At 40.9% G+C, this 25,156-nt stretch overlaps 1 protein-coding gene across 2 annotated transcripts in view; it reads left to right on the top strand.

Moving 5' to 3' along the window:
- The first annotated feature begins 22,606 nt into the window (after positions 1–22,606).
- kcnt2 (potassium channel, subfamily T, member 2) overlaps positions 22,607–25,156 on the top strand; it is a 566,635-nt gene continuing 564,085 nt past the window's right edge. For both annotated transcript variants that reach the window (XM_051932499.1, XM_051932498.1), the window contains exon 1: positions 22,607–23,103. In XM_051932499.1, the coding sequence (XP_051788459.1) occupies positions 23,009–23,103 (95 nt within the window). In that variant the 5' untranslated portion in view covers positions 22,607–23,008. The remainder of the gene's footprint in view (positions 23,104–25,156) is intronic.

Here is a 25,156-nt window from a genome sequence, read left to right as displayed (position 1 = left end):
TATCTATCTATCTATTGTGAAGAAAACACAGACACACAGATTAAGGATTGGGAATTTCGTCCCTGTATGCTGTAAACCACAGCAAAAGCTGAGAGTATTCTCAATAATGGTTATGTTGGGTTAGCTGATGAATCTGAAATACCACTTTATGAGTATGTGTATTGGTAGGCTCCGTCATTGACTGCTAGGTTGGTTCCTACCTTGTGACAAGTGCTGCCAGGATATGCTCCAGCCACCATTTACCATTTTGAGTGTTGTGAATGCTGAAGTTTGTTATGTTTTGAACTTAAGGATTCTAAATATGCAACTATTGTAGCTATTAATTATTGTTGATTTTTTGTTTTAAGTATTGTTTGTTTTAAGAATTGCCACAATGCAGTTATGTTTTTGTTATGGGTACCATCATTTTCTGGCCCCGTTGCTACAGCATGAATATGAAGGTTGAATTGGGTGACGTTATTGATGCTCCTGTGACAGGTGGCTAAAATGCTAATTTTAGTTATTTTGAGCTTCAGCAAATTTTGCTGATATTCATTATGTTGTATGTTTTCCTGTCATGTTCCTGTTGTGTTTCACTAATCTGTTACCCATGTTATGTTACGGCATCAGTGTGAGAATCTCCCAGTGTTCATTGTGTGTCACTGTGACAGGAGGTAAGCATGCTGTACCCTCTGTACAGTGCAATTAATTTAAATATTTTAAATTGCTTAAGTCATTTATTTTTGTATGAGGCAGTAATTGTAATATGATCTTCTAGAAAATGTACCATTGCTGTTTAGTTTTTGTTATGTGTTAATGTGAGCATCCAATGACCTGTCCACAGGTTTTTTGTTAATAGGAATCTAATGTTTTCTGTGTTAACATTTCAATATGTTACTAAGAAATGTTAACAGACAAAGGAACTTAGTGTTGCTTCCTTTGTGGAGTTTTATACAAAGTGGCACACTGCAAGTCACAACGTAGAAATTTCGGAGGTTGATCGGATTCATTCAAGTCAGAGCGCAGCAGTACAGCATGTGCAGTGAACACCGGTTACACTCCCATTCATAAGCAGGCTGCTCATAGTGACTGTCATTCACGTATTTTAATTATTACTTGTAATAAACAAGGGTGACAAAAGTTTAAGAGTTGTGGCATCTCCTCGGTGATCCTGTTTAATCAATAAACAAATTCTGCGAAATAAATGCAAATAAATGGCCAATGCCTTGGTTCAAGGTTGCTATGTTACAGGAGCTCCATCTTTGTTGACTGTAGGTCCTGCAATGAATGGCCAGCTTCCTGTGAGCTTTCTGAATATACAGAAATTTTCTCAGAAAAGGTTGGACTTCAAGTATGTGACTTAAGTTTGTTCAGACATCTTCTCGACTTTGCACTTCAGACCTGCAAGTGGAAAAGAAGAGGAAGTTAACAACAGGTGGAATCATTTACCTTGCCAGACTGACAAACTTAACTTTTTAAACGTTTTAGGATTTTGACGCAAGTGGCATAATTGTTATTGAATAATTTCTAATAAGGAACCTGCTGACAAGAAAACACAAACTCAGAAAGGCAAAAGAAAGTTAGAAAGTGTATGCGTGGCATAACATTCAGGTGCATTCAGGGACTTAGGTAACTGATGTGGAAGTTGGAGTATTTTACATTTTATTAGCTACTTCATCACAGGGTCACATATCACATTTTTGCTTATTAGATAATTTTGTAACTAATTTTTGCTCTGAGGGTGTTGATGGAACAGTATAGAGAAAGCCAGAAGCGTCTTTGTGGACCTGGAGAAAGCATATGACAGGGTGCCTCAAGAGGAGTTGTGGTATTGTATGAAGAAGCTGGGAGTGGCAGAGAAGTATGTAAGATTTGTACAGGATATGTATGAGGGAAGTGTGACTGTGGTGAGGTCTGCAGTAGGAATAATGGATGCATTCAAGGTGGAGGTGGGATTACATCAGGGATCAACTCTGAGCCCTTTCTTATTTGCAAAGGTGATGGACAGGTTGACAGACAAGATTAGACAGGAGTTCCCGTGGACTATGATGTTTGCTTATGACATTGTGATCTTTAGCGAGAGTAGGGAGCAGGTTGAGGAGACCCTGGAGAGGTGGAGATATGCTCTAGAGAGGAGAGGAATGAAGGTAAGTAGGAACAAGACAGAATACATGTGTGTAAATGAGAGGGAGGTCAGTGGAATGGTGAGGATGCAAGGAGTAGAGTTAAAAGGTGGATTAGTTTAAATACTAGGGATCAACAGTACAGAGTAATGGGAATTGTGGAAGAGAGGTGAAGTAGAGAGTGCAGGCAGGGTGGAATGGGTGGAGAAGAGTGTCAGGAGTAATTTGTGACAGATGGATATCAGCAAGAGTGAAAGGGAAGGTCTACAGGACTTTAGTGAGACCAGCTATGTTATATGGGTTGGAGACGGTGGCACTGACCAGAAAGCAGGAGACAGAGCTGGAGGTGGCAGAGTTAAAGATGCTAAGATTTGTTTTGGGTGTGACGAGGATGGACAGGATTAGAAATTAGTACATTAGAGGGTCAGCTCAGGTTGGATGGTTGGAAGACAAAGTCATAGAGGCGAAATTGCATTGGTTTGGACATGTGCAGAGGAGAGATGCTGAGTATATTGGGAGAAGGATGTTAAGGATAGAGCTGCCAGGGAAGAGGAAAAGAAGAAGGCCTAAGTGAAGATTTGTGGATGTGGTGAGAGAGGACATGCAGGTGGTGGGTGTAACAGAACAAGATACAGAGGACAAAAAGATATGGAAGAAGATGATCCACTGTGGCAACCCCTAACGGGAGCAGCCAAAAGAAGAAGAAGATAATTTTGTAACTATAAGTTATAATTAAAAATAATAGTGATAACAGAATAGAATTACATGTGTTTGTAGACTACACTAAATTCATGCTTTTTAACAGCATCTTATAAAGTCAGTTAAAAAGAAGCATAAATGGGCTTGTAGTGGCTCAATACCTTTTATACACAGAGGATTCCAGTTCAGGTGATGGGAAAATGGCATCAATTGATGTGCCGTTAAGAGTTGTGGAAGTTCTGTGACTAATTGCAGGGTTTTCTTGTTGCTTTTAAATAACAAAAGGGATCCCAACAATATAAAAATCTCAATAACCATCCATCAGATATTAAGTGCAGTAAAAACAATCCCTTCTTAGTGATAATACCACCCACTCAGTTAAACAAACTAGAGGCCAACTCAATCTGTATCAATAATAAAGTGAAATTACCAAAAGAAAAATAACTATAAAAAGAAAATTAACAATACTAGCATAAAATCACAATCAAAGAATACTAGTATGAAAACAAAATCACTTACTCCATGGAAGAAGAAAAGCACCTGAAATGGCATCTAGCTATTAATATTATTTAAAACACAGTAATTCATTAAATTTACACTAGCCGACACCCGCCGTAGCATACGGTGGTGTAAGAATAGGAGCGGAAAATGGTAAGAAAGGAATGCAGAAATCAAAAAGAAATAAATACTTCTTGAAAGACGCATCTGGCCCAATGTGATGCAACGAAATCTACTGCCCTATGTCGTAATGAAAATGCATTGCCTTCGTCAACCGTTTGTGTCAAGAAATAACCCACTGATAGGAACAGACAGTTGCCAGATCCCGTAATAGAGATGACATTGTACAAAAACCCGTTGACAGAGAAGATACTGTCGTTCATTTTATAACAAAGGCTTAGGAAACAACCGTCGCAGTATAACGAAAATATGAAGGAGCAAAACCAATGCCAATGGTCGACAGAGTGCCTTTCTGTAGCAGGCTATGGAAAAGACTCCCAGGCGCACAAAGGCTGAAGTGAAAGGTCACGCGGTCAGGCTAGATATAGGGCGGTGACGTGACACCAATGGGGTCATGAGAGAGAAGCGGGGAATGCGGTAGTCCGAAGGAGGAATAGGAATCGAGAAAAGCGGCGTGGGGGTGTATGGGGGGCCTCAGGCAGCGTGAAGAAGGGTTTGGAAGAGCAGGAATAGGAATTGAGAAATGCCGTGTCGGCTACGTGTGGGTGGGACCGGTTTTGAAGAGGAGCCACAGGCAGTGTGGAGAAGGGTTTGGAAGAGGATGAATAGCAATCGAGAAATGCTGTGTCAGCTGCGTGTGGGCGGGACTGCTTTTGAACAGGTAGTAGGACGAACCAGAAGAGAAATATATATAACAGATGAATAAAAAAGAATTTGGAAAGGAAATGACATTGTGTTACAGATAAGATTACAGATAAGATAACTCTTATCTTAAATATTTTAATTTCAGTCTGAAAATACACAGAAGGAAAAGCTGCTATTCGTGCTGTAACCCCAACTCTTTGTCAAACATTATGCCGCTAAGTAACTGTTTCAGAAGGGTACATGCAGGAGTTCCAACCTACAGTACCTATGGAAAAGTCATCTCTGAGAAAGGAGCACCGGGGTCCTTTCATCAGATTGGCTGGCCCAGCACTGACTCAGCTGTGGAATGGCCAGTAGTAGGGGAGACAGCTTATTGGCCGAGGTCTCCTGGACTCTGAGCACATCTGTATCCTCATATGTGATAGTTTTTTTATTTACACTAGTGAGTAATATGATCAATTGTTCCATTTTGCTTTGTAGTTTGTCCTGTTGTATTGTATTTCTGAGGTGGCAATAGATAGGCCATCTAGCTCTGTGAAGAAGATTACTTGTGTTATGTTTTGTGTGTTGTATGTACCCCATTTTTTGACACCCATTGCACGCCCAACCTAAATGTAAAGGGGTCTCTCTCTAAATTGCTTTTCCCAAGATTTCTTTCATTTGTTTCAAGGGTTTTTTTTTGTCTTCTTAGGGAGTCAAGGCTGATGGGCTTTCAAAAAGCAAGGCCTATTAAAGCCCATTATGGCACACCTTCTGTGATTTTGGGCTATACGAGAAATAAATTGTTGTTGTTTTTGCTCTGTCCTAACTATTTGCAACACTCAGCCGCTCATGCACAGTCAAAACTATTAAACACAGCACAGTTTTTGAAGTTCCTTTTCTGGCTCCATGTTATCTTTACATCACTAAGAGGAGATGCACCTCCATGTGTGATTAGTTAGCTCAAACACCGTTTAGTTGCAGGTTTATAACGTCTATTCTTTACAATAATAATGTGCATATAATGCAGTCGTGAGTTTGCTTATACTGTGTGATGGATACTGTTTGTTCAGTTTATGCTTACTGAGTGGTGCTTTCAGAATTTCTTTCCTCTTCCATTCATTTCCAGATAGGAAATGTTTTGGCATGTGTGTTTCTATGCAAGTGGCTTGCACGTATGCCTCTCATTGTAGTTTTAGTCAACATGCATTATGCATCCCAGTGACAGTCAGACAAGTAAAGGAGGACAATATACAAAATATACAAGCAGAGACGTGACCACGGGGGGGCTGGGGTGGGCACTGCCCCCCCAGAGACAAGCCGTGCCCCCCCTGCAAAATACTCTGTCCAATGAAAACTCTGGAGAAGAGAAATATTTGATTTTTAAAACTGAGTTGCTTTCCAATTGGCTGTTTGAATTTGGGGCGTATCTGTCAGTGTCTCCTCCATTAGACAGGCACCGTGCTGCTCACAGTTCACTTCACTGCACATTTTGCAGCACGTTTTGAACCTGAACTTTTTGACCGCATTCTTTAATTAAAACAGCGTATACAGTACGTTTCATTCTTCTTTTATTTTCTGGTTGGTAACACCAAAGGCTATGCATAGATGGCTTATTAAAAAGCAGACATCTTCAACCTCTGTCCCTCCGCAAGCTGCTGGCTCCACGGTTGAGCCCAGCACTGCTGCCACCAACACGGAGCACAGCGCACCCACGTCGGGAACTGAAACTCCAAAAGATGTAGATAAGCCTACACAATCCTCCAGCTCTGCACCCGTGTTGGGTACTCCAAACCTCTGCCTTCAACAAAATATACAGTCCGGTCTGCCTGACTTAAATATGGATAGTCCATCCCAGCCCATTTTAATTAATTATGCCAAGCGCGTATTCGGAAAGACACTCAGATGTTTTAGTGAAAGCTGGTATCAGTCTCGACCATGGCTTGAATATTCTGTTGTCCGTGATGGCAGCTTTTGCTTTGCCTGCCACAAATGTAGTGTTTCCAATTCGGACCGCGAGGACATATTCACCAAACACGGCTACACTAATTGGAAAAAAGCTCTAGAAAAAGACGGTGGCGGCTTCCACAAACACGTGTCTAGTATCCCGCATGTCAGAACCATGTCTGCATCACAGCACTCATCATTGGTGTGTCTTCAGCTGCATGTGAAAGCTCTTTCTCTACTTTGAACCGCATTCTCATTCCATTCCGCCGAACAATGCTGCATTCAAGGAAGAGAAATTTAGTCATTCTGGCACATGAGAAAAACATCACAGAACATCTAGACATGAATGAATTTATTTCAGAATTTGCCAAGAGTAACCGCAGACTGGTCCTGTAGATAATATCCAGTTTAAACACTGGAAACTGATGTCCTATAGCCTCCCATGACTACAATAAGCCATGTTTCTGTTCTTGCTCTCATATGTTGTATACATTTGACTGTATTGATGTTTACCTTGTAGATGTAGTTCTATATTTGTTCACAAAAAAATAATAAAAGTTCCATTGCCTCTGTTAATTTTATTGAACAATAGGTTATGATTTATGCCACAATTTTTACTTTTATATGTTATATAAAACTATCTGCGGTGGGTTGGCACCCTGCCCGGGATTGGTTCCTGCCTTGTGCACTGTGTTGGCTGGGATTGGCTCCAGCAGACCCCCGTGACCCTGTGTTCGGATTCAGCGGGTTGGAAAATGGATGGATGGATATAAAACTATGTTGTTATTATTATTTGACCCCCCCTACAAAAATGGGGATGGATGGATAGATGGATATTTTTTACCCCCCCAGACAAGCCAAATGCCCACCCCCACATGATGTTCTGGTCACACCTCTATATACAAGTTAAAACAGTAAACTAATTCATAACAGAAGTCACATAGAATGTTTCTCGAAATTTTAGACAAGTTTGAGTTTTATTAGTTAATATATTCATTAATATGGGTTTTGTGCAGGTTACATTAGATAACATACAATTAATTAAACAAAAACATATCATATCTACTTTAGGGGGATTGAGACAAAAGGAATCAAGCAATTCCACTCTGCGCCATCTGCTGTTTAGCTGCTTGGACATATGTAGAACCTGCAATGTGCTGTTTGAGGTCAGATATTCCTTCTTGGGTGACCAAGAAAGCTCCACGGCAAACGCATTTGTCACCGGGGACAGGGCTGACTCACTGACTTTCTATCTCACATTCAAACCTATACATGCATGTAGCGTCTTGCTTTGAACGTTCTGCTGTGTAATGTGTCAATTGTCAATACACGAATGAAGCACAATAGCAAGGATAACGGTGACACACAATCTCACTCAGTGTGCAGTGCTTGTCCGTCTGTAATGTAAGCGTTCCATGAAACTCATTCACTCCACTTGTATAACTGGTTTGATTTTAACTGTTCTCATTGTCATTATAGTGTATATATGAACCGGTGTGTACAAAAATACGGGTCAAGTTGTGTCTGTTATTGTTTCGGTTCAGTATGCTGTAATTTATTTTTCAATGTGGGCAATCCCGTATTATAAGGAACAAGAGGCAACTCTACTGGTGTGTGTGGATGAAGACCATTATCAAGAAACAACACAGATAGCGATCAATAGACATTAATAGACTTTAATTCATTTCACCGCTGTTTCATTAAGTGTGAAGTACGGTCAAATTGACTGGATTAAATTAACATATTGCATACAGTCTGCAGTGACCTTTTAGTTTTCTCAAAGGCCTCCTTTAAAGTGTGTTTCATATGTAGATTGTATCCATATATACTTTAGTAGGATCACATTTACTCCCGGCATTAAAATGCGCCTCCGGTGTTTAATGAGAATGGTCTGCTGCTGATGACCCAACAAGAAAAAAGTGTAAAGGTGTCAGGCTTGTGGCGTAGCTACAATGGGGCAAGGGGTGCAATGCACCCGGGCCCCGGGCCTCGGGAGGGCCCATCAGGCCTCTTTTTTTTTTTTTTTTTTTTTTTTGCGAGCGCACAAAGTGTGCAGGTTTGGGGGCCCATTCAATGATGATTGCACCCGGGCCCCTGTGAACCTTGCTACGCCTTTGTGTCAGGCCTTACAAAATGTGAACGTAGTGTCAAAGATGTGTTGTGTCTCATGAAGGTGATGGTATCTTGACGACTCCCATGAGCCACTGCTGCCAATCCACTCACTTTTTAAAGCTCCACCCTACTGTGGCTTACCTGACTGCTGCCGACAAACCTTTTGTCTTTTCTGCTGACTTAATTGTTTGTGTAGAGAAAACCCCACCTGCATTTCCACTCCAGTTAAATGTACCTATTGCTGTTGGACCCACTCCAGTACTGAATCCAGAGGATAGCAAAATTGCTTCTGTGATTAAGTTATGAAAACAATTTCTGCAGTGACTAATTCTGCAGTTTAAAAATTGCTTTTCATTTTTTATTTTCAGAAATGCTTAATTATTTTATGCGCAATTCAAAAAAGTACTACTTAAGCCAAGTGAGTAGTGCTCAGCTATTGTTGTCATCAAGAAGATCTGCAGTGACTAATTCTGTTTTTTGATAATTACTGGTTATTATTTATCTAAAAAATGAGAACTTATTTTATGTTATAATTAAGAAATTCAAGTACTAGCAAAATAACATTAATTTAATAATATATCAGTTGTTTCTGAAATGTCCTTTGTTAGTTTGGAATTCTGCTTCTTCTTTTGGCTGTTCCTGTTAGGGGTTGCCACAGCAGATCATCTTCTTCCATATCTTTCTGTCCTTTGCCTCTTGTTCTTTTACACCCATCACCTGCATGTTCTCTCTCACCACATCCATAAACCTTCGCTTAGGCCTTCCTCTTTTCCTCTTCTCTGGCATAATCTTCCAAAGTGCTGCAGCAATGCGTTTTTACTTCAAGTTATTTGAAAGTCTATTGAAGTGCTGGACTATTTGTGTGTATCTCAATAGCAACAGGAATATTTCATAAAGGACATTTTATATATCAGTTTTAGAAAAAGAAGATTTAATAACTTAATGGAGCAAGAAGTTTACTTTATATACTGATGCTATACCTAGGACAACTCATTGAAAGTTATTGATATGAATTTGTCCAAAACAAAAAGAGGAATATTATCACTCTACTTGTAGATGCTCTGTCCTGAGCATCCTTCTCCCAATATACTCAGCATCTCTCCTCTGCACATGTCCAAACCAATGCAATCTCGCCTCTCTGACTTTGTCTCCCAACCTTCCAACCTGAGCTGACCCTCTAATGTACTCATTTCTAATCCTATCCATCCTCGTCACACCAAAAGCAAATCTTAGCATCTTTAACTCGAATTACATTTAAAAAATAAAAACAGGCAGTGTAATAGCACCAGCAGCAATATGCTTTTAAGTTCAAAAACAATCATCTTTGTCAAGACAGCGGCAAAAGTACAACAGGATAAATATCATGGCTGGTGTAGGGGGTTCTCACATGTTCTCGTGGTATACTGGGGGACCTTAGAGAATATAAGAGTTGAGAATCACCGAAGTAAACTACACCAGAAAAATAACATTCAATTAAAAAATGCAGAAAAACATGCGCTATGTGCCTTAAATGCCGTTTTTTTTCTGGCCTAGGACAGGGACATACTGAAGGTGTCAGAGCGTACCCCAATAGTTTTTTTTTATGGGGGGGCCTTCACTTACAGGTGCCTCTTCAGAGTTATTTAATAACCCAACCTGAACACACAGACATGAGGAGAATGTACAAATGTGACACACACAATGACGAGACACAATGAGGCAGAAGCGCTAGTCAGTGTATCAACATGTTACTTTATAGTATAAAAAAAATCAAAACAGATATTTTGAATCCCTTAGGTATGAATTGCTGTTCTTAATTGCTCTGTGTTTTGAGGGCATCCTCTTGGGTAACTACAAAACAGCATGGCCTGTGTTTGCCTGAGCATAAACAACATAATCTCCCGAAGTGCTGCAGCGATGAGTTTTTACTTCAAGTTATTTGAAAGTCTATTGAAGTGCTGGACTATTTGTGTGTATCTCAATAGCAACAGGAATATTTCATAAAGGACATTTTATATATCAGTTTTAGAAAAAGAAGATTTTACGCTACCAGGAATACTCCCAGGTCCAACATAACAGGAAGCCCCCCAGCCTCCTCCAGTGGCGTCAGAGTCGGGAGGAAGAAAAGCAACACTTACTGGAGGGAGGTGAATGGAGAAAAAAGAGAAGGAAGGAAGAGAAATTTGCCTGTCATTGTGCTTGTGCAACCTCAGCAGAAACCTTTGTAAGGTACAGTATTTAGATAAATAGAAAACAAAGCCGTGGCTGCATTGTGTTCAGGGTTTGAGACTCTGTGGCATCCCCTATCTGTCACAACAGGTTTAACATATGCACATAATGCTATATGCCTTTATACCTTTCTGTCTACCAGTTCATGGTTCTTTCTAGCTGTTGGCCTCCAATCTGAAATCATACATTGTGAAAGATTGAGGCACGGTCGTCCTCTTGAACCCTCAGATCAGACGTCAGACACCAGATAAAAATCCAATTATTATTTATTTTATAATAATAATGTGCACCAAGCACCCTTCTCTCCACAATACTCATAAATAAATCAATAAACAATAACCAATCCTCCACTCCCAGACGCGTTGCCACCCTTCCACCCAGCTCAGCTCGACGTCTGGAATTTCCAATAGTCCTTTTATATCTACTGACCCGGAAGTGTTTCACATCCTACAGTCCCTGTGATTTCTTATCACTTCCGGGTCAGATAAAAAGTCCTTCTCTTCAACCCGGAAACACGTCGTTCCTTCTGGTCATCTGATCATGACGTGCTTCCAGGTTATAGGGCACGTATAAGTCCTTGAGCCTCCCTGCAGCGTCCTCTGGTGAGCCCCACGGTGTCCAGCAGGGTTGGGAATAAAAACTCCATTGTCCATAATTCCCTGCTGGTCTTCGGGGCACTTCCATGCTACAGGGAGGGCTCCATCTAGCGGCCTGGGGGTATTGGCCTCGATGAACAGCCGGCCATCTCCCACAACATAAATACAATCATGATTCCATTAATAAGTCAGCTTATAGGGGGTAAAACAGAATCTTCCATTGTCTGTGCTGCTATGTGAAACTTACATTCTGCTGAAATTAAGCAAAAACCTATGGGCATTTACCATTAATATTCATTTGAAAAGTTTGGCTCTTACTCAACTCATCTTAATTTAGCAAAGAAAGACTGGCTTAAGTGTGCTTTCCATATCCAGAAAAATGTAAGGCATAGACTTCCATTAACACAGAAAAACTGGGATTACAAGTTATGCACATTTCACATTGCACCTATTGTCTATCAGCTACATGCTTGGGAAATATTAAAGTGCCATAAAAATAACCATCTCATTTTAAATGCAAATATAAAATATTTATGCAGTTGTGATATTTGTACCATATACAAATGCTCATACTTGTTTAAATTTAAATGAGACACTTTTGGAATTTAGGCCTACTTTCACGGGCTCAATAAGAAAGTTCAAGCTGGAATAAATCAGTTTCTCAAAGATCCAATTTATTGCTTCATGAATATTAACAATTTGGGATAAATGATTTTGCTGTAGTGAGAGGAAGCTTTTCATTCTCTGCTTTTGAAGAATGTTAAATAGTAAATCTGGCTCACAGACACACATAGAAGTGTGACCTGAAATGAAGAAGAAAGAGAGTACTGCATATGAAAGTGGTGTGGTGGAAGGTAGGGTAGGGTGGAGAAGAAGGAAAAAAATTAAAAGTCAAAGTGTGTGTGAATGGTGGGCACCCGTGAAGAGAAGTGAATGGAAGGAGGTAGAGGGTTGTTAGAAAAAATAAGAAATTGTGCAAAACCACAAGGAGATGAAGGAATAGTGGGTGAAAACTCTAAAACACAAGAGGTTAAAACAAAATAAAGTTGGAACATAGAAATGTCATACATCACAGTATGGTATTGCCAGGCCTCTTGCTCATTTTTGTATATGTTTATTGTTGAGCTTGGTGATGACACTTCTTTGTGCTTGTTTTTAATGGCTGCTCCAATATTCCTTACCAAAATCTGTGTAAAGAGTGGCATTCTTGACATTGCAATTCTAGTGGCACCTATTTTATCGTGGAAGGGTTCTGTGGTGGCCCTATCCTAAAATACAAGGTACTTTTGTTCCCACACCCAGTTTCTTTGTTATGTAGACCCACACATTTGTCCTCCACTCTGAGTTTTGTTCTCTAGAAACAGGTTCCAGTAAGGTGAAATGTCGATCGATCATCATGAGACATTGAAAGTTGATCAAAGTGGGTGGGTTCCCCTTGAATATTCTCGAAAAGGTGCCGGTACTCTATGCTGAAATTGGAAGAGTAGATTTCTGCATCAGGCCAGTTACCAATGACAAGACTACCAAAGCTTTAATGACGGTTTGATACACACATCCTGCACCAGTGCAAACCGTTACCAGGAACTGTTGGTTACACAAAGAAAATATGGCTAACGTGGATTTCAGGACTTTTGTTGTGAGTTCAGATGTGACTCAAAATTTAAAACAAGCGGGTTGGGCTCAGACAAAATAAAATATAATAGTAATGTATTGTTATTTTTTGGAACAGGTTAATTTCCTGTCTTCTGCCTGATACAGCCCTAGAAATGTTTAACCTGTGCTAGAAATTTCTAACTGTGCCAATAAAGCAAAGAGGGTTAGGATTGCCCTTTGCCATCTTCTCTAATATGAATGCCACTCACATGCATTGTGTGCTTGCAGCATCTGTCAGTGCAAAGGGGATAATAACAGGAGGGCATGATTCTAACAATATGAGAAGTGGCTTTTCTCTAAGCATTTAATGTACCTCTGCGTTGTTGAGAAATTAATTTTGCTTGATTATTAAGTAGCTGTTAAACGTTAAAAAGCCATATGTTATAGAATTGCAATTTTATCTGGATAAACATTTAAAGGAACTGTTTGTAAAGGCTGTTGAAGATGTTGTTCTTACTTGCAGTGGATTACAAAGTATTCAGACCTCTTCAATTTCTGTACATGTTACTGTGTTGTAGATTTAATTTTAGACGAATACATTTGCTGTTTTTGCTCATCAATCTACACTCAATGACCTGCATTGACAAAGTGAAAACATTTTTTTCAAAAAGTTTTCCAAAGTTTATTAAAATCCAAAACCTGAAAATTCTCATTCATATAATTATTCAGATCCTTGTCTGTAGCACTCAAAATTGTGTTCAGGTACATCCATTTGCTTTAATTCTCTTTGAGATGTGTCTAGGACTTGATTAGCGTCTACCTGTGGTGAACTGAATTGATTAGAAATCGTTTAGAAAGGCATACACTTGTGTATGTGAGGTCCCACAATTTACACTGAAGGTCGGGACAAAACCCAAGCCAAGAAGTCCAAGGAACTCTGTGTAGACCTCTGCGATCAAATTGTGGTGAGGCATAGCTTAGGACAGGGGTGTAAAATCATCTCTAAAGCTTTGAGTGTTGCCAGGAGCACAGTGGCCTCAATAACTATACAATGAATGAAGTTTGGAACCATCAGGACTCTTCCTAGAGTTAGCCAAACTAAGTAACAGATCAAAAACGGCCCTGAATGGGGAGGAGGTCAAGAACCCAATGATCAATCTAACGCAGCTTCAAAAACCCTCTGCTGGCAGAAGCTGTCTGTAGGATGACCATTTCAACCGCACTCCATCGATCAAGTGTTTATGGTAAAGTGGATAGATGGAAGCCACTTTTGTGTAAAAGGTATATGACAGTTTAAAGAGCTCTGACAGTGTGACGTAAAAGATTCTCTGGTCTGATGAGAGAAAAATGGAATTGTTTGTGCAGACTGTCAAGCTAAGACCAGGCAATGCCCATCACCTGCCTAATACCATTCCTAAGGTGAAGCATGGTGGAGGCAGCCTTGTGCTTTGGGGGTTAAATGTTTACACTTTGTTACTATGGGTTATCGATTGTAGACTGATAGGATAAAATGGCAAACATATATCCATTTAAAATTAAATCTACAACACAATAAAATATATAGAAGGTGAAACGGTCTGAATACTTTCTGAATCCATTGTATAATGCTTTCGGCCATAGTGCTGAAATACATTACTATTAGGAAGAAAAACGTATACATTTTTTAAAGTAAAAGTTTCACAGAACTTGGCAAACTACCTCTGTTTTCATCCAAACATGAGACAAGGGGGCACTAGATTTTCATAATTCTTGCCCTGTTACATGAATGCATCTGTGGGATGATAGCCACCATAATTTTACAGAGACTGCTGCCACACACCTTAAAAGTGCAAATATTCATTAATATGTATTTATGCAACATGGTTCAGGTATATTTTGTTATTTTCAGGTTGTGGCGAGCGGCTGGGGGTGGTACCCAGCCGGGACGCCCGGAAGAACCAAAGGAGGGATTATGCCTCCTCCGGACCAAGAGGGGGTGACCGCCCTGGTGGCTATGGGGACCATGGGAAAGGAGCATGGAAGCTCAACCCTATAGGGGCCTGTGTTCACTGCCAGGGGGCGCCCAAATGCCTGGAGAGCACTGGTCCTCAGCACTTCCCCCACACCCGGAAGTGCTGGGGGGACGAAGACCAGGGACACCCGGAGTGCTTCCGCATGCACAACCGGCACTTCTGCCACGCCAGGGAGTGCTGGCAGAAGTTCATCAGGAGGCACCTGGATCACGTCCGGGTGGTTATAAAAAGGACCACCACCCTCCATTCGATGGCTGGAGTCGGGTGGAAGTGGACGTAGCTCGGAGGAGAAGAGTGGAGGCGCTCAGGAAGAGAAGCATCGAGGAAAGAGGCCTGGACTAAGGGTGTTGTGGTGCAGGGGTGTGCATGACTTTTGTAAATAGTCTTGTAAATATGAATAAACGTGTGTTGGTGCTTGAACCAACGGTGTCTGCCTGTCTGTGTCAGGGCCGCTTACCACAAGGTATAGGACTGACGTGGCTTTTAAAAATGGAACCCATATAGAAAAAAAGTTCAGAGTTCATTTGTGCCTGCCACCCTATATGAACCTAGAGTTGGAATGGGTTGGTTCTCTGAATGCATGCCTGTTTGGATATCTAGATAGCGTCAGTAATCTGATGGACTGATAACCAAAAGGAATTGGTAATACTGATGAGTTTAAGACTTATAGGATAATGCCAGAGCTGCTGCTTCTAAAGGAGTTATCACCCTACTAGTGATCTAGAAAAACATTTTCCAGACTTGCAGGATGTTCTTCTGCTATCATCTTACTTGGATCTTTCATCCTTCTCCTGCTTTGAAAGTCAATCTAGACTTAGATTAGATCAAATGAGATGAGATGAGATTAGATTAGATGACCCTCACATCACCAGAAATCGATATATGTAGATGCCCTTTAGTTTGTCTACATGGACAGTCTGGTCCTGGGGTTATGACGTTCTGGCAAAGCAAGACAAAAGCATGTGCTACCAATGTAACTTAATTTATCACAGTGTATCTTTCATTTAGGAGGAATTTCCTATCTTGTGTTACTCCAAAGAGAGCTGTTGGAAGATTAGGGGGTATTATGAGTGCAAAGCTGTCTGATAAGTTAAAGATTTTATAACAATAAAGTGTGATTTCTGAAACATGTGACTCAATAAAAGGTACCTGATCACATCACTCACAATTGGAATCAGGGGCCTGTTACATTTTAAATAGTTGAATTGTTTGGACATCCATCCATCCATCCATTTTCCAACCCACTGAATCTGAACACAGGGTCACAGGGGTCTGCTGGAGCCAATCACAGCCAACAAAGGGGACAAGGCAGGAACCAATCCCGGGCAGGGTGCTAACCCACTGCAGGACACACACAAACACACAAACACACCAAGCACGCACTAGGGCCAATTTAGAATTGCCAATCCACCTAACCTGCATGTCTTTGGACTATGGGAGGAAACCGGAGAGCCCGGAGGAAACTCACGCAGACACGGGGAGAACATGCAAACTCCACGCAGGGAGGACCCAGGAAGCAAACCCAGGTCTCCTAACTGCGCTACCACTGCGCCACCATTCCGCCCTTGTTTGGACAGGTTGGAGGAGACATAAAGTACATTTCTCACAAATTCATGAACGTGTTTTTGTAATCAAATGCTGGTTTCTATTAATTATCTGAAAATCTCATTTTTTTTTTGTAAAAAAAATGGAGAATCTCTCTAAAATCCTTTCCTTGTCATTCTGAACTGTTGAGTGTTGTTTAGGACAAAAATACATTTAAATGATTATAGCAAAAGACTGCAGCGTAACACAATTTGAAAAAGTGGAGGAGTCTAAATACTTTCTGAAGGAACTGTAATTGCCAAACTTAGGTTTGGATTTTCACACCATGGCTTATCAAGTTGGTTCATATTCATTATTTTAGTTCATGAGACATTTTCATAATGCATTAGCCCATAACTGCAGATTTGGACGTTTGGTAGATCCATGCCCTTCACAGCTTTGAACAGAAGTTGTAATTTCAATGACTTATGCTTGGCTATGTGACTTGTGTATGGAATGGCACAAATTATTCTTCTGGCAGCATTTCCAGGGCCGTTTCCTGCTTTGTGCGCCGTGCTTTCGTGTTTGAATGAAATGGGTTTGAGAGTTTTATGCTTTGTTATACATTCTCCTTTGTTACACAATATATTGCTGTGTTAATTTTTTCTATCTACTGTAATTATTTCAAATCCTCAGAAATCTCTGACCTGATCCAGCCTACAGCCATTTCTCAAGTGCATGGTCTTCTAAGAGTCACTGGCAGTATGGCCAACTGAGCATGACGCATGAATTATTTGACAACAAAATGCAATCAACTAGACCTAAGGATACAGAAAGATGAAAGCAGGCTTTAAATTGCAGAATGGGTCCCCGCAGGACTTTCCATACTGGTACTTTTGTCTGCTGTCAAAAAAGCCATGAAAAATATAAGGTCTGTTTCATCATTTAAACGTGTGGCAGTAAGCATTTTATATTCCAGCACTCATGTTATGTAGCTACGTCCTAATGAGGGTATGCAAAATCTAGGCAAACAGTCACATCCACCTAAAACAGTTAAAAGTCACCCATGCCAGTTTTTGTCCCTGGGTCTATTGTGTTAAAAAATGTCATCCCACCATGTAAAAAACATTCACAATATTCTTGATGTTAGGCTCAAAAGATGCAGTAAGGTTCAAATAAGACTTGTGCCTCTGATGTGGATGTGAGCAACACTGAGCGCCACCTGTCTCCTTTTCTGTTTAATTTGTGCACCTCAGACCATAAATACAGTCTTAAAAATAAAGGTGCCAAAGTGATGCTTCACAGCGATGCCATAGAGCAACCATTTTTGGTTCTTAAATGAACCATCCACATAAAGGTTCCAGAAAGAACCTTTATAGGTTTAGAACCTTAACAGGTTCCATAAAAACCATGAATAGATGACAACAGATTTGTGAAATACCAAAGGCGTTAATGACTATAAAACGACTCTTGTTGCATACAGTAGTAACACAGGCTGAGTTCAGGTTTTCTTGATTTGTTCATATCCTGCTAGGTAGCCTACTAGATATTAAAGATTTCTGTTTTATCCACATTTTAAGAACCTTTTCAAAACCCAAAGAACCAATTTCATATATAAAGGTATAATGGTTGTTTGTCAAGCAAGGGTTCAATGAGGAACCACACAACCCAGTAAAGTGCTATTAAAGAACTGTTATTTATAAGAGAATATAAAAACCAGGTCATTCCACTTACAGAAATTCTAAAATGATTCTGCTCTAATGGGTCATATCACTAAGGGGGATGAGACAGAGGAGAGGAGTCAGGTGGAAGCTTTGTTTCTCGATGAAAAGAGAATTGTCTGCAACTAAACATCATCAAAAACAAAGAAATGGTGACTGACTTTTCCCACTCCAGGCAGCCTCCATGTCCAGTGACTAGTTAGGAAATGGATGTAGAGGAGATGCGCTGCTACAAGGACTTGAGGGTCCACATGAATGGCAGGCTGGACTGGTCTAGTAACATAGAGAAACTATATTTGGTTTTCTCAGATAACAGCATTTCTTTAACAGGAGTACAATTCTATAATGGTCAGTGTGATTTTGTACTCTGTAGTGTGCTGGGCCATTAACATCACTTCAAGAGATGCCTACAGTATTAAAAAGCTGGTTAAAAAGGCAGGTTCAGTTATGGGACCCACTCTCGACACCCTAGAGATAGAAAGACGGAAGAGAATGAGAACAAAACTGAGTGCCATTATGAACAATGCTGCACGTCCTCTCTGTGACACACCAACACTGAGTTCATCCAGCCAAAGAAATTGTTTAACAAAGTGTGTCAAGAAACGTTACTGGTGCTCCTTCATACTGTAATGAGCAATGAGGTGGCAATAATGACACACACACACACCAACTTAAGGAGACCCGAAATGAGTATTTTATTTCAAACCAACAAAACAACAACTCAAGAAATGCACTAAACTTTCCTGTTGTGCTGGCCACAGGAAATACCTGCTGGACTTTTTATTATTTTAACCAATAAGTCTTGGTCTCCTTCACACCTTACTCCTTCAGAAGAAGAACCTCCTTCCCTGTGCCAGCTCACATTTAACTCTAGTGGTATGCAAAGAACGAACAAACTAGTTCTTTTGTACTTGTCTTGGTCTCTGAATGAATATACTGGTTCAATGACAATGAAGAACAAATCTTTTCGAGGCATATGCAGTGTGTGTTACATTTTATATTGCATTCTGCAACCATCCAGTGCTATCATCCTAACTTCACTTAAATGGCTGCTGTCTTCAGGAAATAGCCTATCAGTAAACTGTTTCAGTAAAAGTGTCAGGACAACAGCTAGCCAATGACTGACTTGGTAGGATACACCAAGCATCTCCCATTGATCTGATCACTCTGACTGCATGACTATGACAGCCTCAGTACATGGACTGAGTGAATGAACCAGCATGCCCCCTACTGATCTGGTGAAGTTCGGCAATGAACTGTGCAGACAAGAGACCCGCAGTGCAGTACTGTGACAGAATCAGTTCAGGTACTGAACTGCAGAGAAAAGACTCTCAGTACAATGAACTGCAGTTCAGTTCATGGAAGATAACATGTATGGGAGATTGTATCAGAAAGGATAGGATATAAAAGAAGGAAATTGCGGGTGATTAATCCAAAACTGAAAATAATTTTATTTAGTCATATTTCAAGGTTCTTACATTTTTTTTTGTTCTTTATTTTGCCTTATACAATTTCTTGTATTAGGAATTTGTTAGTTTTCGCATACCCCTTGGGGCCAGAGCGCAGGGTCAGCCATTGTACAGCGCCCCTGGAGCAATTACAGGTTAAGGGTCTTGCTCAAGGGCCCAGCAGAGTAGGATCTCTTTTGATGATATGTGCACTATTCTAAGGTTTTATTTGTATGATTTTTTTAATTGTTGAAATTTTATTTATTGTCAAAATTCAATAAAGATTATTATTATCAGTAGTATTATTATTGGATGATAAATTGGAGGACTGCCAATACTGATTCTCTGTGCAAGAGAGGACAGAGCCGGCTATACTTACTTAGAAGACTGGCATCCTTCAACATCTGCAATAAGATGCTGCAGATGTTCTATCAGACGGTTGTGGTGAGCGCCCTCTTCTACGCGGTGGTGTGTTGGGGAGGCAGCATAAAGAAGAGAGACGTCTCACACCTGGACAAACTGGTGAGGAAGGCAGGCTCTATTGTAGGCATGGAGCTGGACAGTTTGACATCCGTGGCGGAGCGACGGGCGCTCAGCAGGCTCCTGTCAATCATGGAGAATCCACTGCATCCACTGAACAGGATCATCTCCAGACAGAAGAGCAGCTTCAGCGACAGACTGCTGTCACTGTCCTGCTTCACTGACAGACGGAGGAAATCGTCTGGGGGGGGTAAACGTTAACATTATACAAAGTTATTGTCTGTTATACCTGTATTTTTATCTATCTATCTATCTATCTATCTATCTATCTATCTATCTATCTATCTATCTATCTATCTATCTATCTATCTATCTATCTATCTATCTATCTATCTATCTATCTATCTATCTATGTGTAAAGTGCTTATTTTGTTGCTTACTTTTTATATTGTTTCTATTGTTTGGTGGTTAAAGTTGTTACATGGTTATGATAATACTCTATATTTTAAACTACAATACTCTATATGTTGTTGTTGTTTTTGAAGTGAACACATCATTTGGTGAACTGAACGAAGTGAATAGAATCACCAAGAACCATTTTGCACATCACTGTTTAACTCCTGCTGCACTCAGACTCCGCCCACCTTCAAAGAACTCTCCCTTATCCTGCACATCTCATTGGTCTCAGTCTCGTCCCTGGACCCACCTGCCCCCCTTAAAAGCCAACCAGCCACTACAAAACCTACAGGAACAGGCCATTATGATGCCCCTCTGTGACTGCTCTCTTATAATAATAATAATAATAATAATAATAATAATAATAATAATTCATTACATTTATATAGCGCTTTTCTCAGTATTATTAACCTTTGTGTGTATTTAAGGGGGAGTGTTGTTTGTAATAATTTTTCTTGAGCTTCTGTAAAAAGCTGAATTTCCCTCTTGGGACAGATAAAGTACTATCTGTCTTTTAATTTATCTACTTACCTTTTAACAAAGTGAAAAGTATACTATTCTTATCCATTCATTATCTAGTTATCCTAAATTGTTTATCCAGGGAAGGGTTGCTGGGCAGCTGGTGACTGTCCATGCAATCACAGGTCACAAGGCAGGGACAACACCTGGACAGGGTGCCAGTCCATCACTGGGCAAACACACACATTCAGTAGTGTAAATTTAGCAACACTCATCACCCTAACCTGCACATCTTTGGACTGTGCACTCTTCTGATTCTTTAATTACATTTTATGGTTCTTTATAGGTTGTGTGGTTCTTTGTTGAACCATTGCTTGACAAGGTAACACAGTGTAACATTCTTGGAAAGGTTTTTTGCATATTGAGTTGGTTCTTTCTGCTCTGAAAAGGTTCTTAATATGTGGACAAAATAGAAAAGATTAAGAAAACCTGTTATTGTATGCAGCAAGAGTCCTTTATAAATCATGACCCGTTGGTATTTGACAAATCTGTTACCATGTATTCTTGGTTATTAGCTGTAAGGAGCCTGTTAGATATCTAAATAAATGTTCTTTCTGGAACCTTCATGTAGATAGATCTTGTGGAAACCAAAAATTGTTCCCCTAAGGCACAGGTGTTGAACTCCGGTCCTGGAGGGCCGCAGTGGCTGCAAGTTTTCATTCTAACCATCTTCTTCATTAGTGACCAGTTTTTTTGCTGCTAATTAACCTCTTTTGCCTTAGGTTTAATTAACTTGACTCAGGCCCCTTTGCTGTTTCTTTTTCCTTAATTAGCAGCAAAACAATAAAGAGACACAAAATGCGCTGCCCACTCAACCAGCTATCCACAATATCTGAAAATAAAGAAAGGTGAAGATCTCAGTAAGGCTGATCTCTCAGATCACCAAAACATTTTGACGGTGTTCTTAGAAAAAACAGAAAACCAACAATTTTGGAAATGTCTGTTGTGGCAGAATGAGAGCAGCAACAAGCCATGGAATTAAAGAACGAGTTTAATTAACAGCAAGAATCAGCTTCTCATTAAGAAAATGGTTGGAGTGAAATTGGTAGCTGGTTATCTGTTGTCTCGTTTCATGTCTCATTTCTGTTTGGCTGTCATTTAATGAAGAAATTAATCAATTCAGTGGACTGAATCCTTAAAAATAGGGCTATTAAAACAAAGGGCAAATGAGTTAATTAGCAGTGAAAACTGGTCACTGATTAGGAAAAGGGTTAGAATGAAAACCTGCAGCCACTGCGGCCCCCCAGGCCCGGAGTTCGACACCCCTGCCTAAGGCATCACTTTTAGAAGAACAACTCTTGCACCTTTATTTTCTATAGCGTGGGACCAAATCTGAGCAACTAGATGAAACCGACACGGGCAGCGAGAGAACCTGTAAACTCTATACAGGGAACATCAAGGACGCGAACTCCGGTGTCCTTACAGCCAGACAGCTGCGCCACCAGGCCGCCCACATTCCTATTCCTATTTATCTTTAACACTCCCAGTTTTTCCTTCCGCTATGTATGCACTAAAGCAATGATCAATTCACTAAAAATGGGAACATTTACTCCAACGGAAATTTTTTTAAAATGTGTCACTCAGAAGAAAAAAAGGGTTTTGTCACACAATTTTTTTTCCGTTATGTCTGTACTCGCGTGCGCTTGGTTCCCATACCTCACGAACTAGTGTAAGACAAGTGTCAGAGCTCAGCTAAGCGGTACCCAAAACATTAACTGCGTGAGCAAAGAAAAAAAACTGGAAATTAGTCAAGAATGGGTATAAAATGACTTCATACGCCGTCCCCCGACATTCATCCAGCGCACAGATGACAGTGAAAACGGGATGCACCTGGCCGCGCTCCCGAGGGATGCTGCGCGTTACTTGTGCGCATCTCTCCTGGTGTGTGTGTGTGTGTGTGTGTGAAGCGCATGCAGAGCATCGGTGGAGGAGCACTAGCATTGCGCTCACATCGCTGTGTGTTTGTGTCACCCACCACGTAAATGTTTACTACTGAGACAGGTGACAGTGCAGCGAGTTGCACATAAACACGCACGTTGTTTCTCTGGCTGTGGCTGACTGTGAAAACTTAAAGGAGCATCGGATCGGCATCGCGCCTGTTCGAAACGCATCGGTGCAGAGCCAGCGCTCCTCAATTTCAAAAGAACACCGTTAGATAAGATAACTGCAAACCTCCCTCAATAACGGAGCATTCTTTTTTGTGGTGGATGTTGCCAGTGTTGTTGTTTTATCCCGCAGTCCATTATTTCACTGGAAAAAAAGTGAGCTTCGCTGCGACGAGGGCAGAAGATGGTTGATCTGGAAAGCGAGGTACCTCCTTTACCACCCCGGTACAGATTTCGCGACCTGCTGCTGGGAGATCAGGGCTGGCAGAATGACGACAGGTGAGCGATTAACGAGTTAAAAAGGTCTGCATGCACTGAATAAATCGGCTATACAAAATGGATGGGGATGGACTCTTATATATACAGGTATAATGATTGGAGGTTTCTGGATTTTGTTCATAAATGCAACAGGCGGAATTCTCTTTGTGCCTTAAATGTGTGCTCCTACCTGAAGGGGCAATGCCAAAAGTACAGCGTCCATATGGTGATCTGTGAACTTAAACGCCCTCACAACACTGCTCAAATAAACGGAAAGGTAACGGTAATAAAGATAGGTTGGTTGCCATATGCTGCTCGATTTACAGCTGTTGCTCAGGCTTCGATCGTTTTGCCAGTTGCCCACTTTAGGTCGCAGTTATGCTTTATGTCTAGTCAGACAGGTAGTGCTGAATAGAAGTAAGAAATGGACTTTGTTAACGTTTTCACCTTTTTTAAAAGAACTATATAAAGAAAAAAAAAAAACCAAAACAATTGATCTATTGTACCATCTGTTTACACTGATCACTGTCCTATGGTGCTTTCCAGTTGATGTTTAACGTAATTATTTCTGTGGTTTTAAACTCACAAGTGGCATGGGCATGTAATGTGAATAGATGAACATCTGGTTTACAGACCAGCACTTTTGGTACATTGTTATACGCTGGTGGTACTGAACTCTTTCTCTGTGATGGCCCCACTTTACCGTATGTTTAGAAAGCACAAGAACCTTTTCAGCCAAGTGAGGTCAGGCAGTTATTGCACCTATGGCTTGTACAAAATTCTGCTACTAGATTTCTCATTCACATTTTTGGAAGGGGGCACTTAACTCCCATTCTTTGTAGCATTTACTAGTTCCCTTTGCATTACCAAATCCTGTTGTTATATTACAAAATGTATTTGGACCACATCAGCATACAGCAAAGACACACACATTGTGGGCCCAAGTGGGGAGACTATTTGGGTGGTGTGGGTTTGGGAAAACCCAATTAAATACCCCACAGGCCCGATATGGGGGCTGCTAGAAGGGGCTGAAGCAAATGTCCACACAGTGGCCCTCTGTGGGCAGACCATGGGCAGTGCTGGCTTGTGAAAACCCAATTAAATACCACACTGGTCCGATGTGGGGGGTGCTACAATGGGCTGCAGCAAACATGAACATTGACCCCTTGTGGGCTGTAGAAAACATGAACAGTGGTCCCCTGTAGACAGGCTAATGGCAGCATGGGCTTGGGAAACCCAATTAAATACCCCACTGGCCCAATGTGGGGGCTACTACAAGGGGCTGAAGCAAATGTCCACATAGTGGCCCCCTGTGGCAGACCATGGGCAGCGTTGGCTTGGGAAAATCCAATTGAATACCTCACTAGCCCAACATGGAGGCTACTACAAGGGCCCACAGCAGATATGCATACAGTGGCCCCCTGTGGACAGGCTAATGGCAGTATGGGCTTGGGAAACCCAATTAAATACCCCACTGGTCCAGTGTGGCGGCTACTACAAGGGGCCCCTTAACAAAGTTCTCCTAGTGACCCAAAATGGCAGTACAAGTTCAGTAAATCTCATTGCAACAGTGAATTACATTCGCAGAGTAAGTAATGCTAAGAATTAGTATTGTCAGTGGGTTGTAGATTTTGATTGCAGGAGCATAAATAACAATTTGAATGACAGTTTTTATATGGGCTACAATTGCACAGTTTCTAATTTATTACTGATAATGTTTTCATGCTCAGGGTTGTTACACTGCAAAAAAAATAGGATCAGTAAAAATAAATGCAACGGCATTTTGTGTTTTGTAATAATCCATCCATTATCCAACCCGCTATATCCTAACTACAGGGTCACGGGGGTCTGCTGGAGCCAATCCCAGCCAACACAGGGCGCAAGGCAGGAAACAAACCCCGAGCAGGGTGCCAGCCCACTGCAGGGCAAACACACACACACACCAAGCACACACTAGGGACAATTTAGCATCACCAATGCACCCAACCTGCATGTCTTTGGACTGTGGGAGGAAACCCAGCAGACACGGGGAGAACATGCAAACTACACACAGGGAGGACCTGGGAGGCGAACC

The sequence above is a fragment of the Erpetoichthys calabaricus genome, chromosome 10 (assembly GCF_900747795.2).
Source record: "Erpetoichthys calabaricus chromosome 10, fErpCal1.3, whole genome shotgun sequence".
NCBI classification, from domain to species: domain Eukaryota; kingdom Metazoa; phylum Chordata; class Cladistia; order Polypteriformes; family Polypteridae; genus Erpetoichthys; species Erpetoichthys calabaricus.
This window is presented reverse-complemented; position numbering and strand designations above follow the sequence as displayed.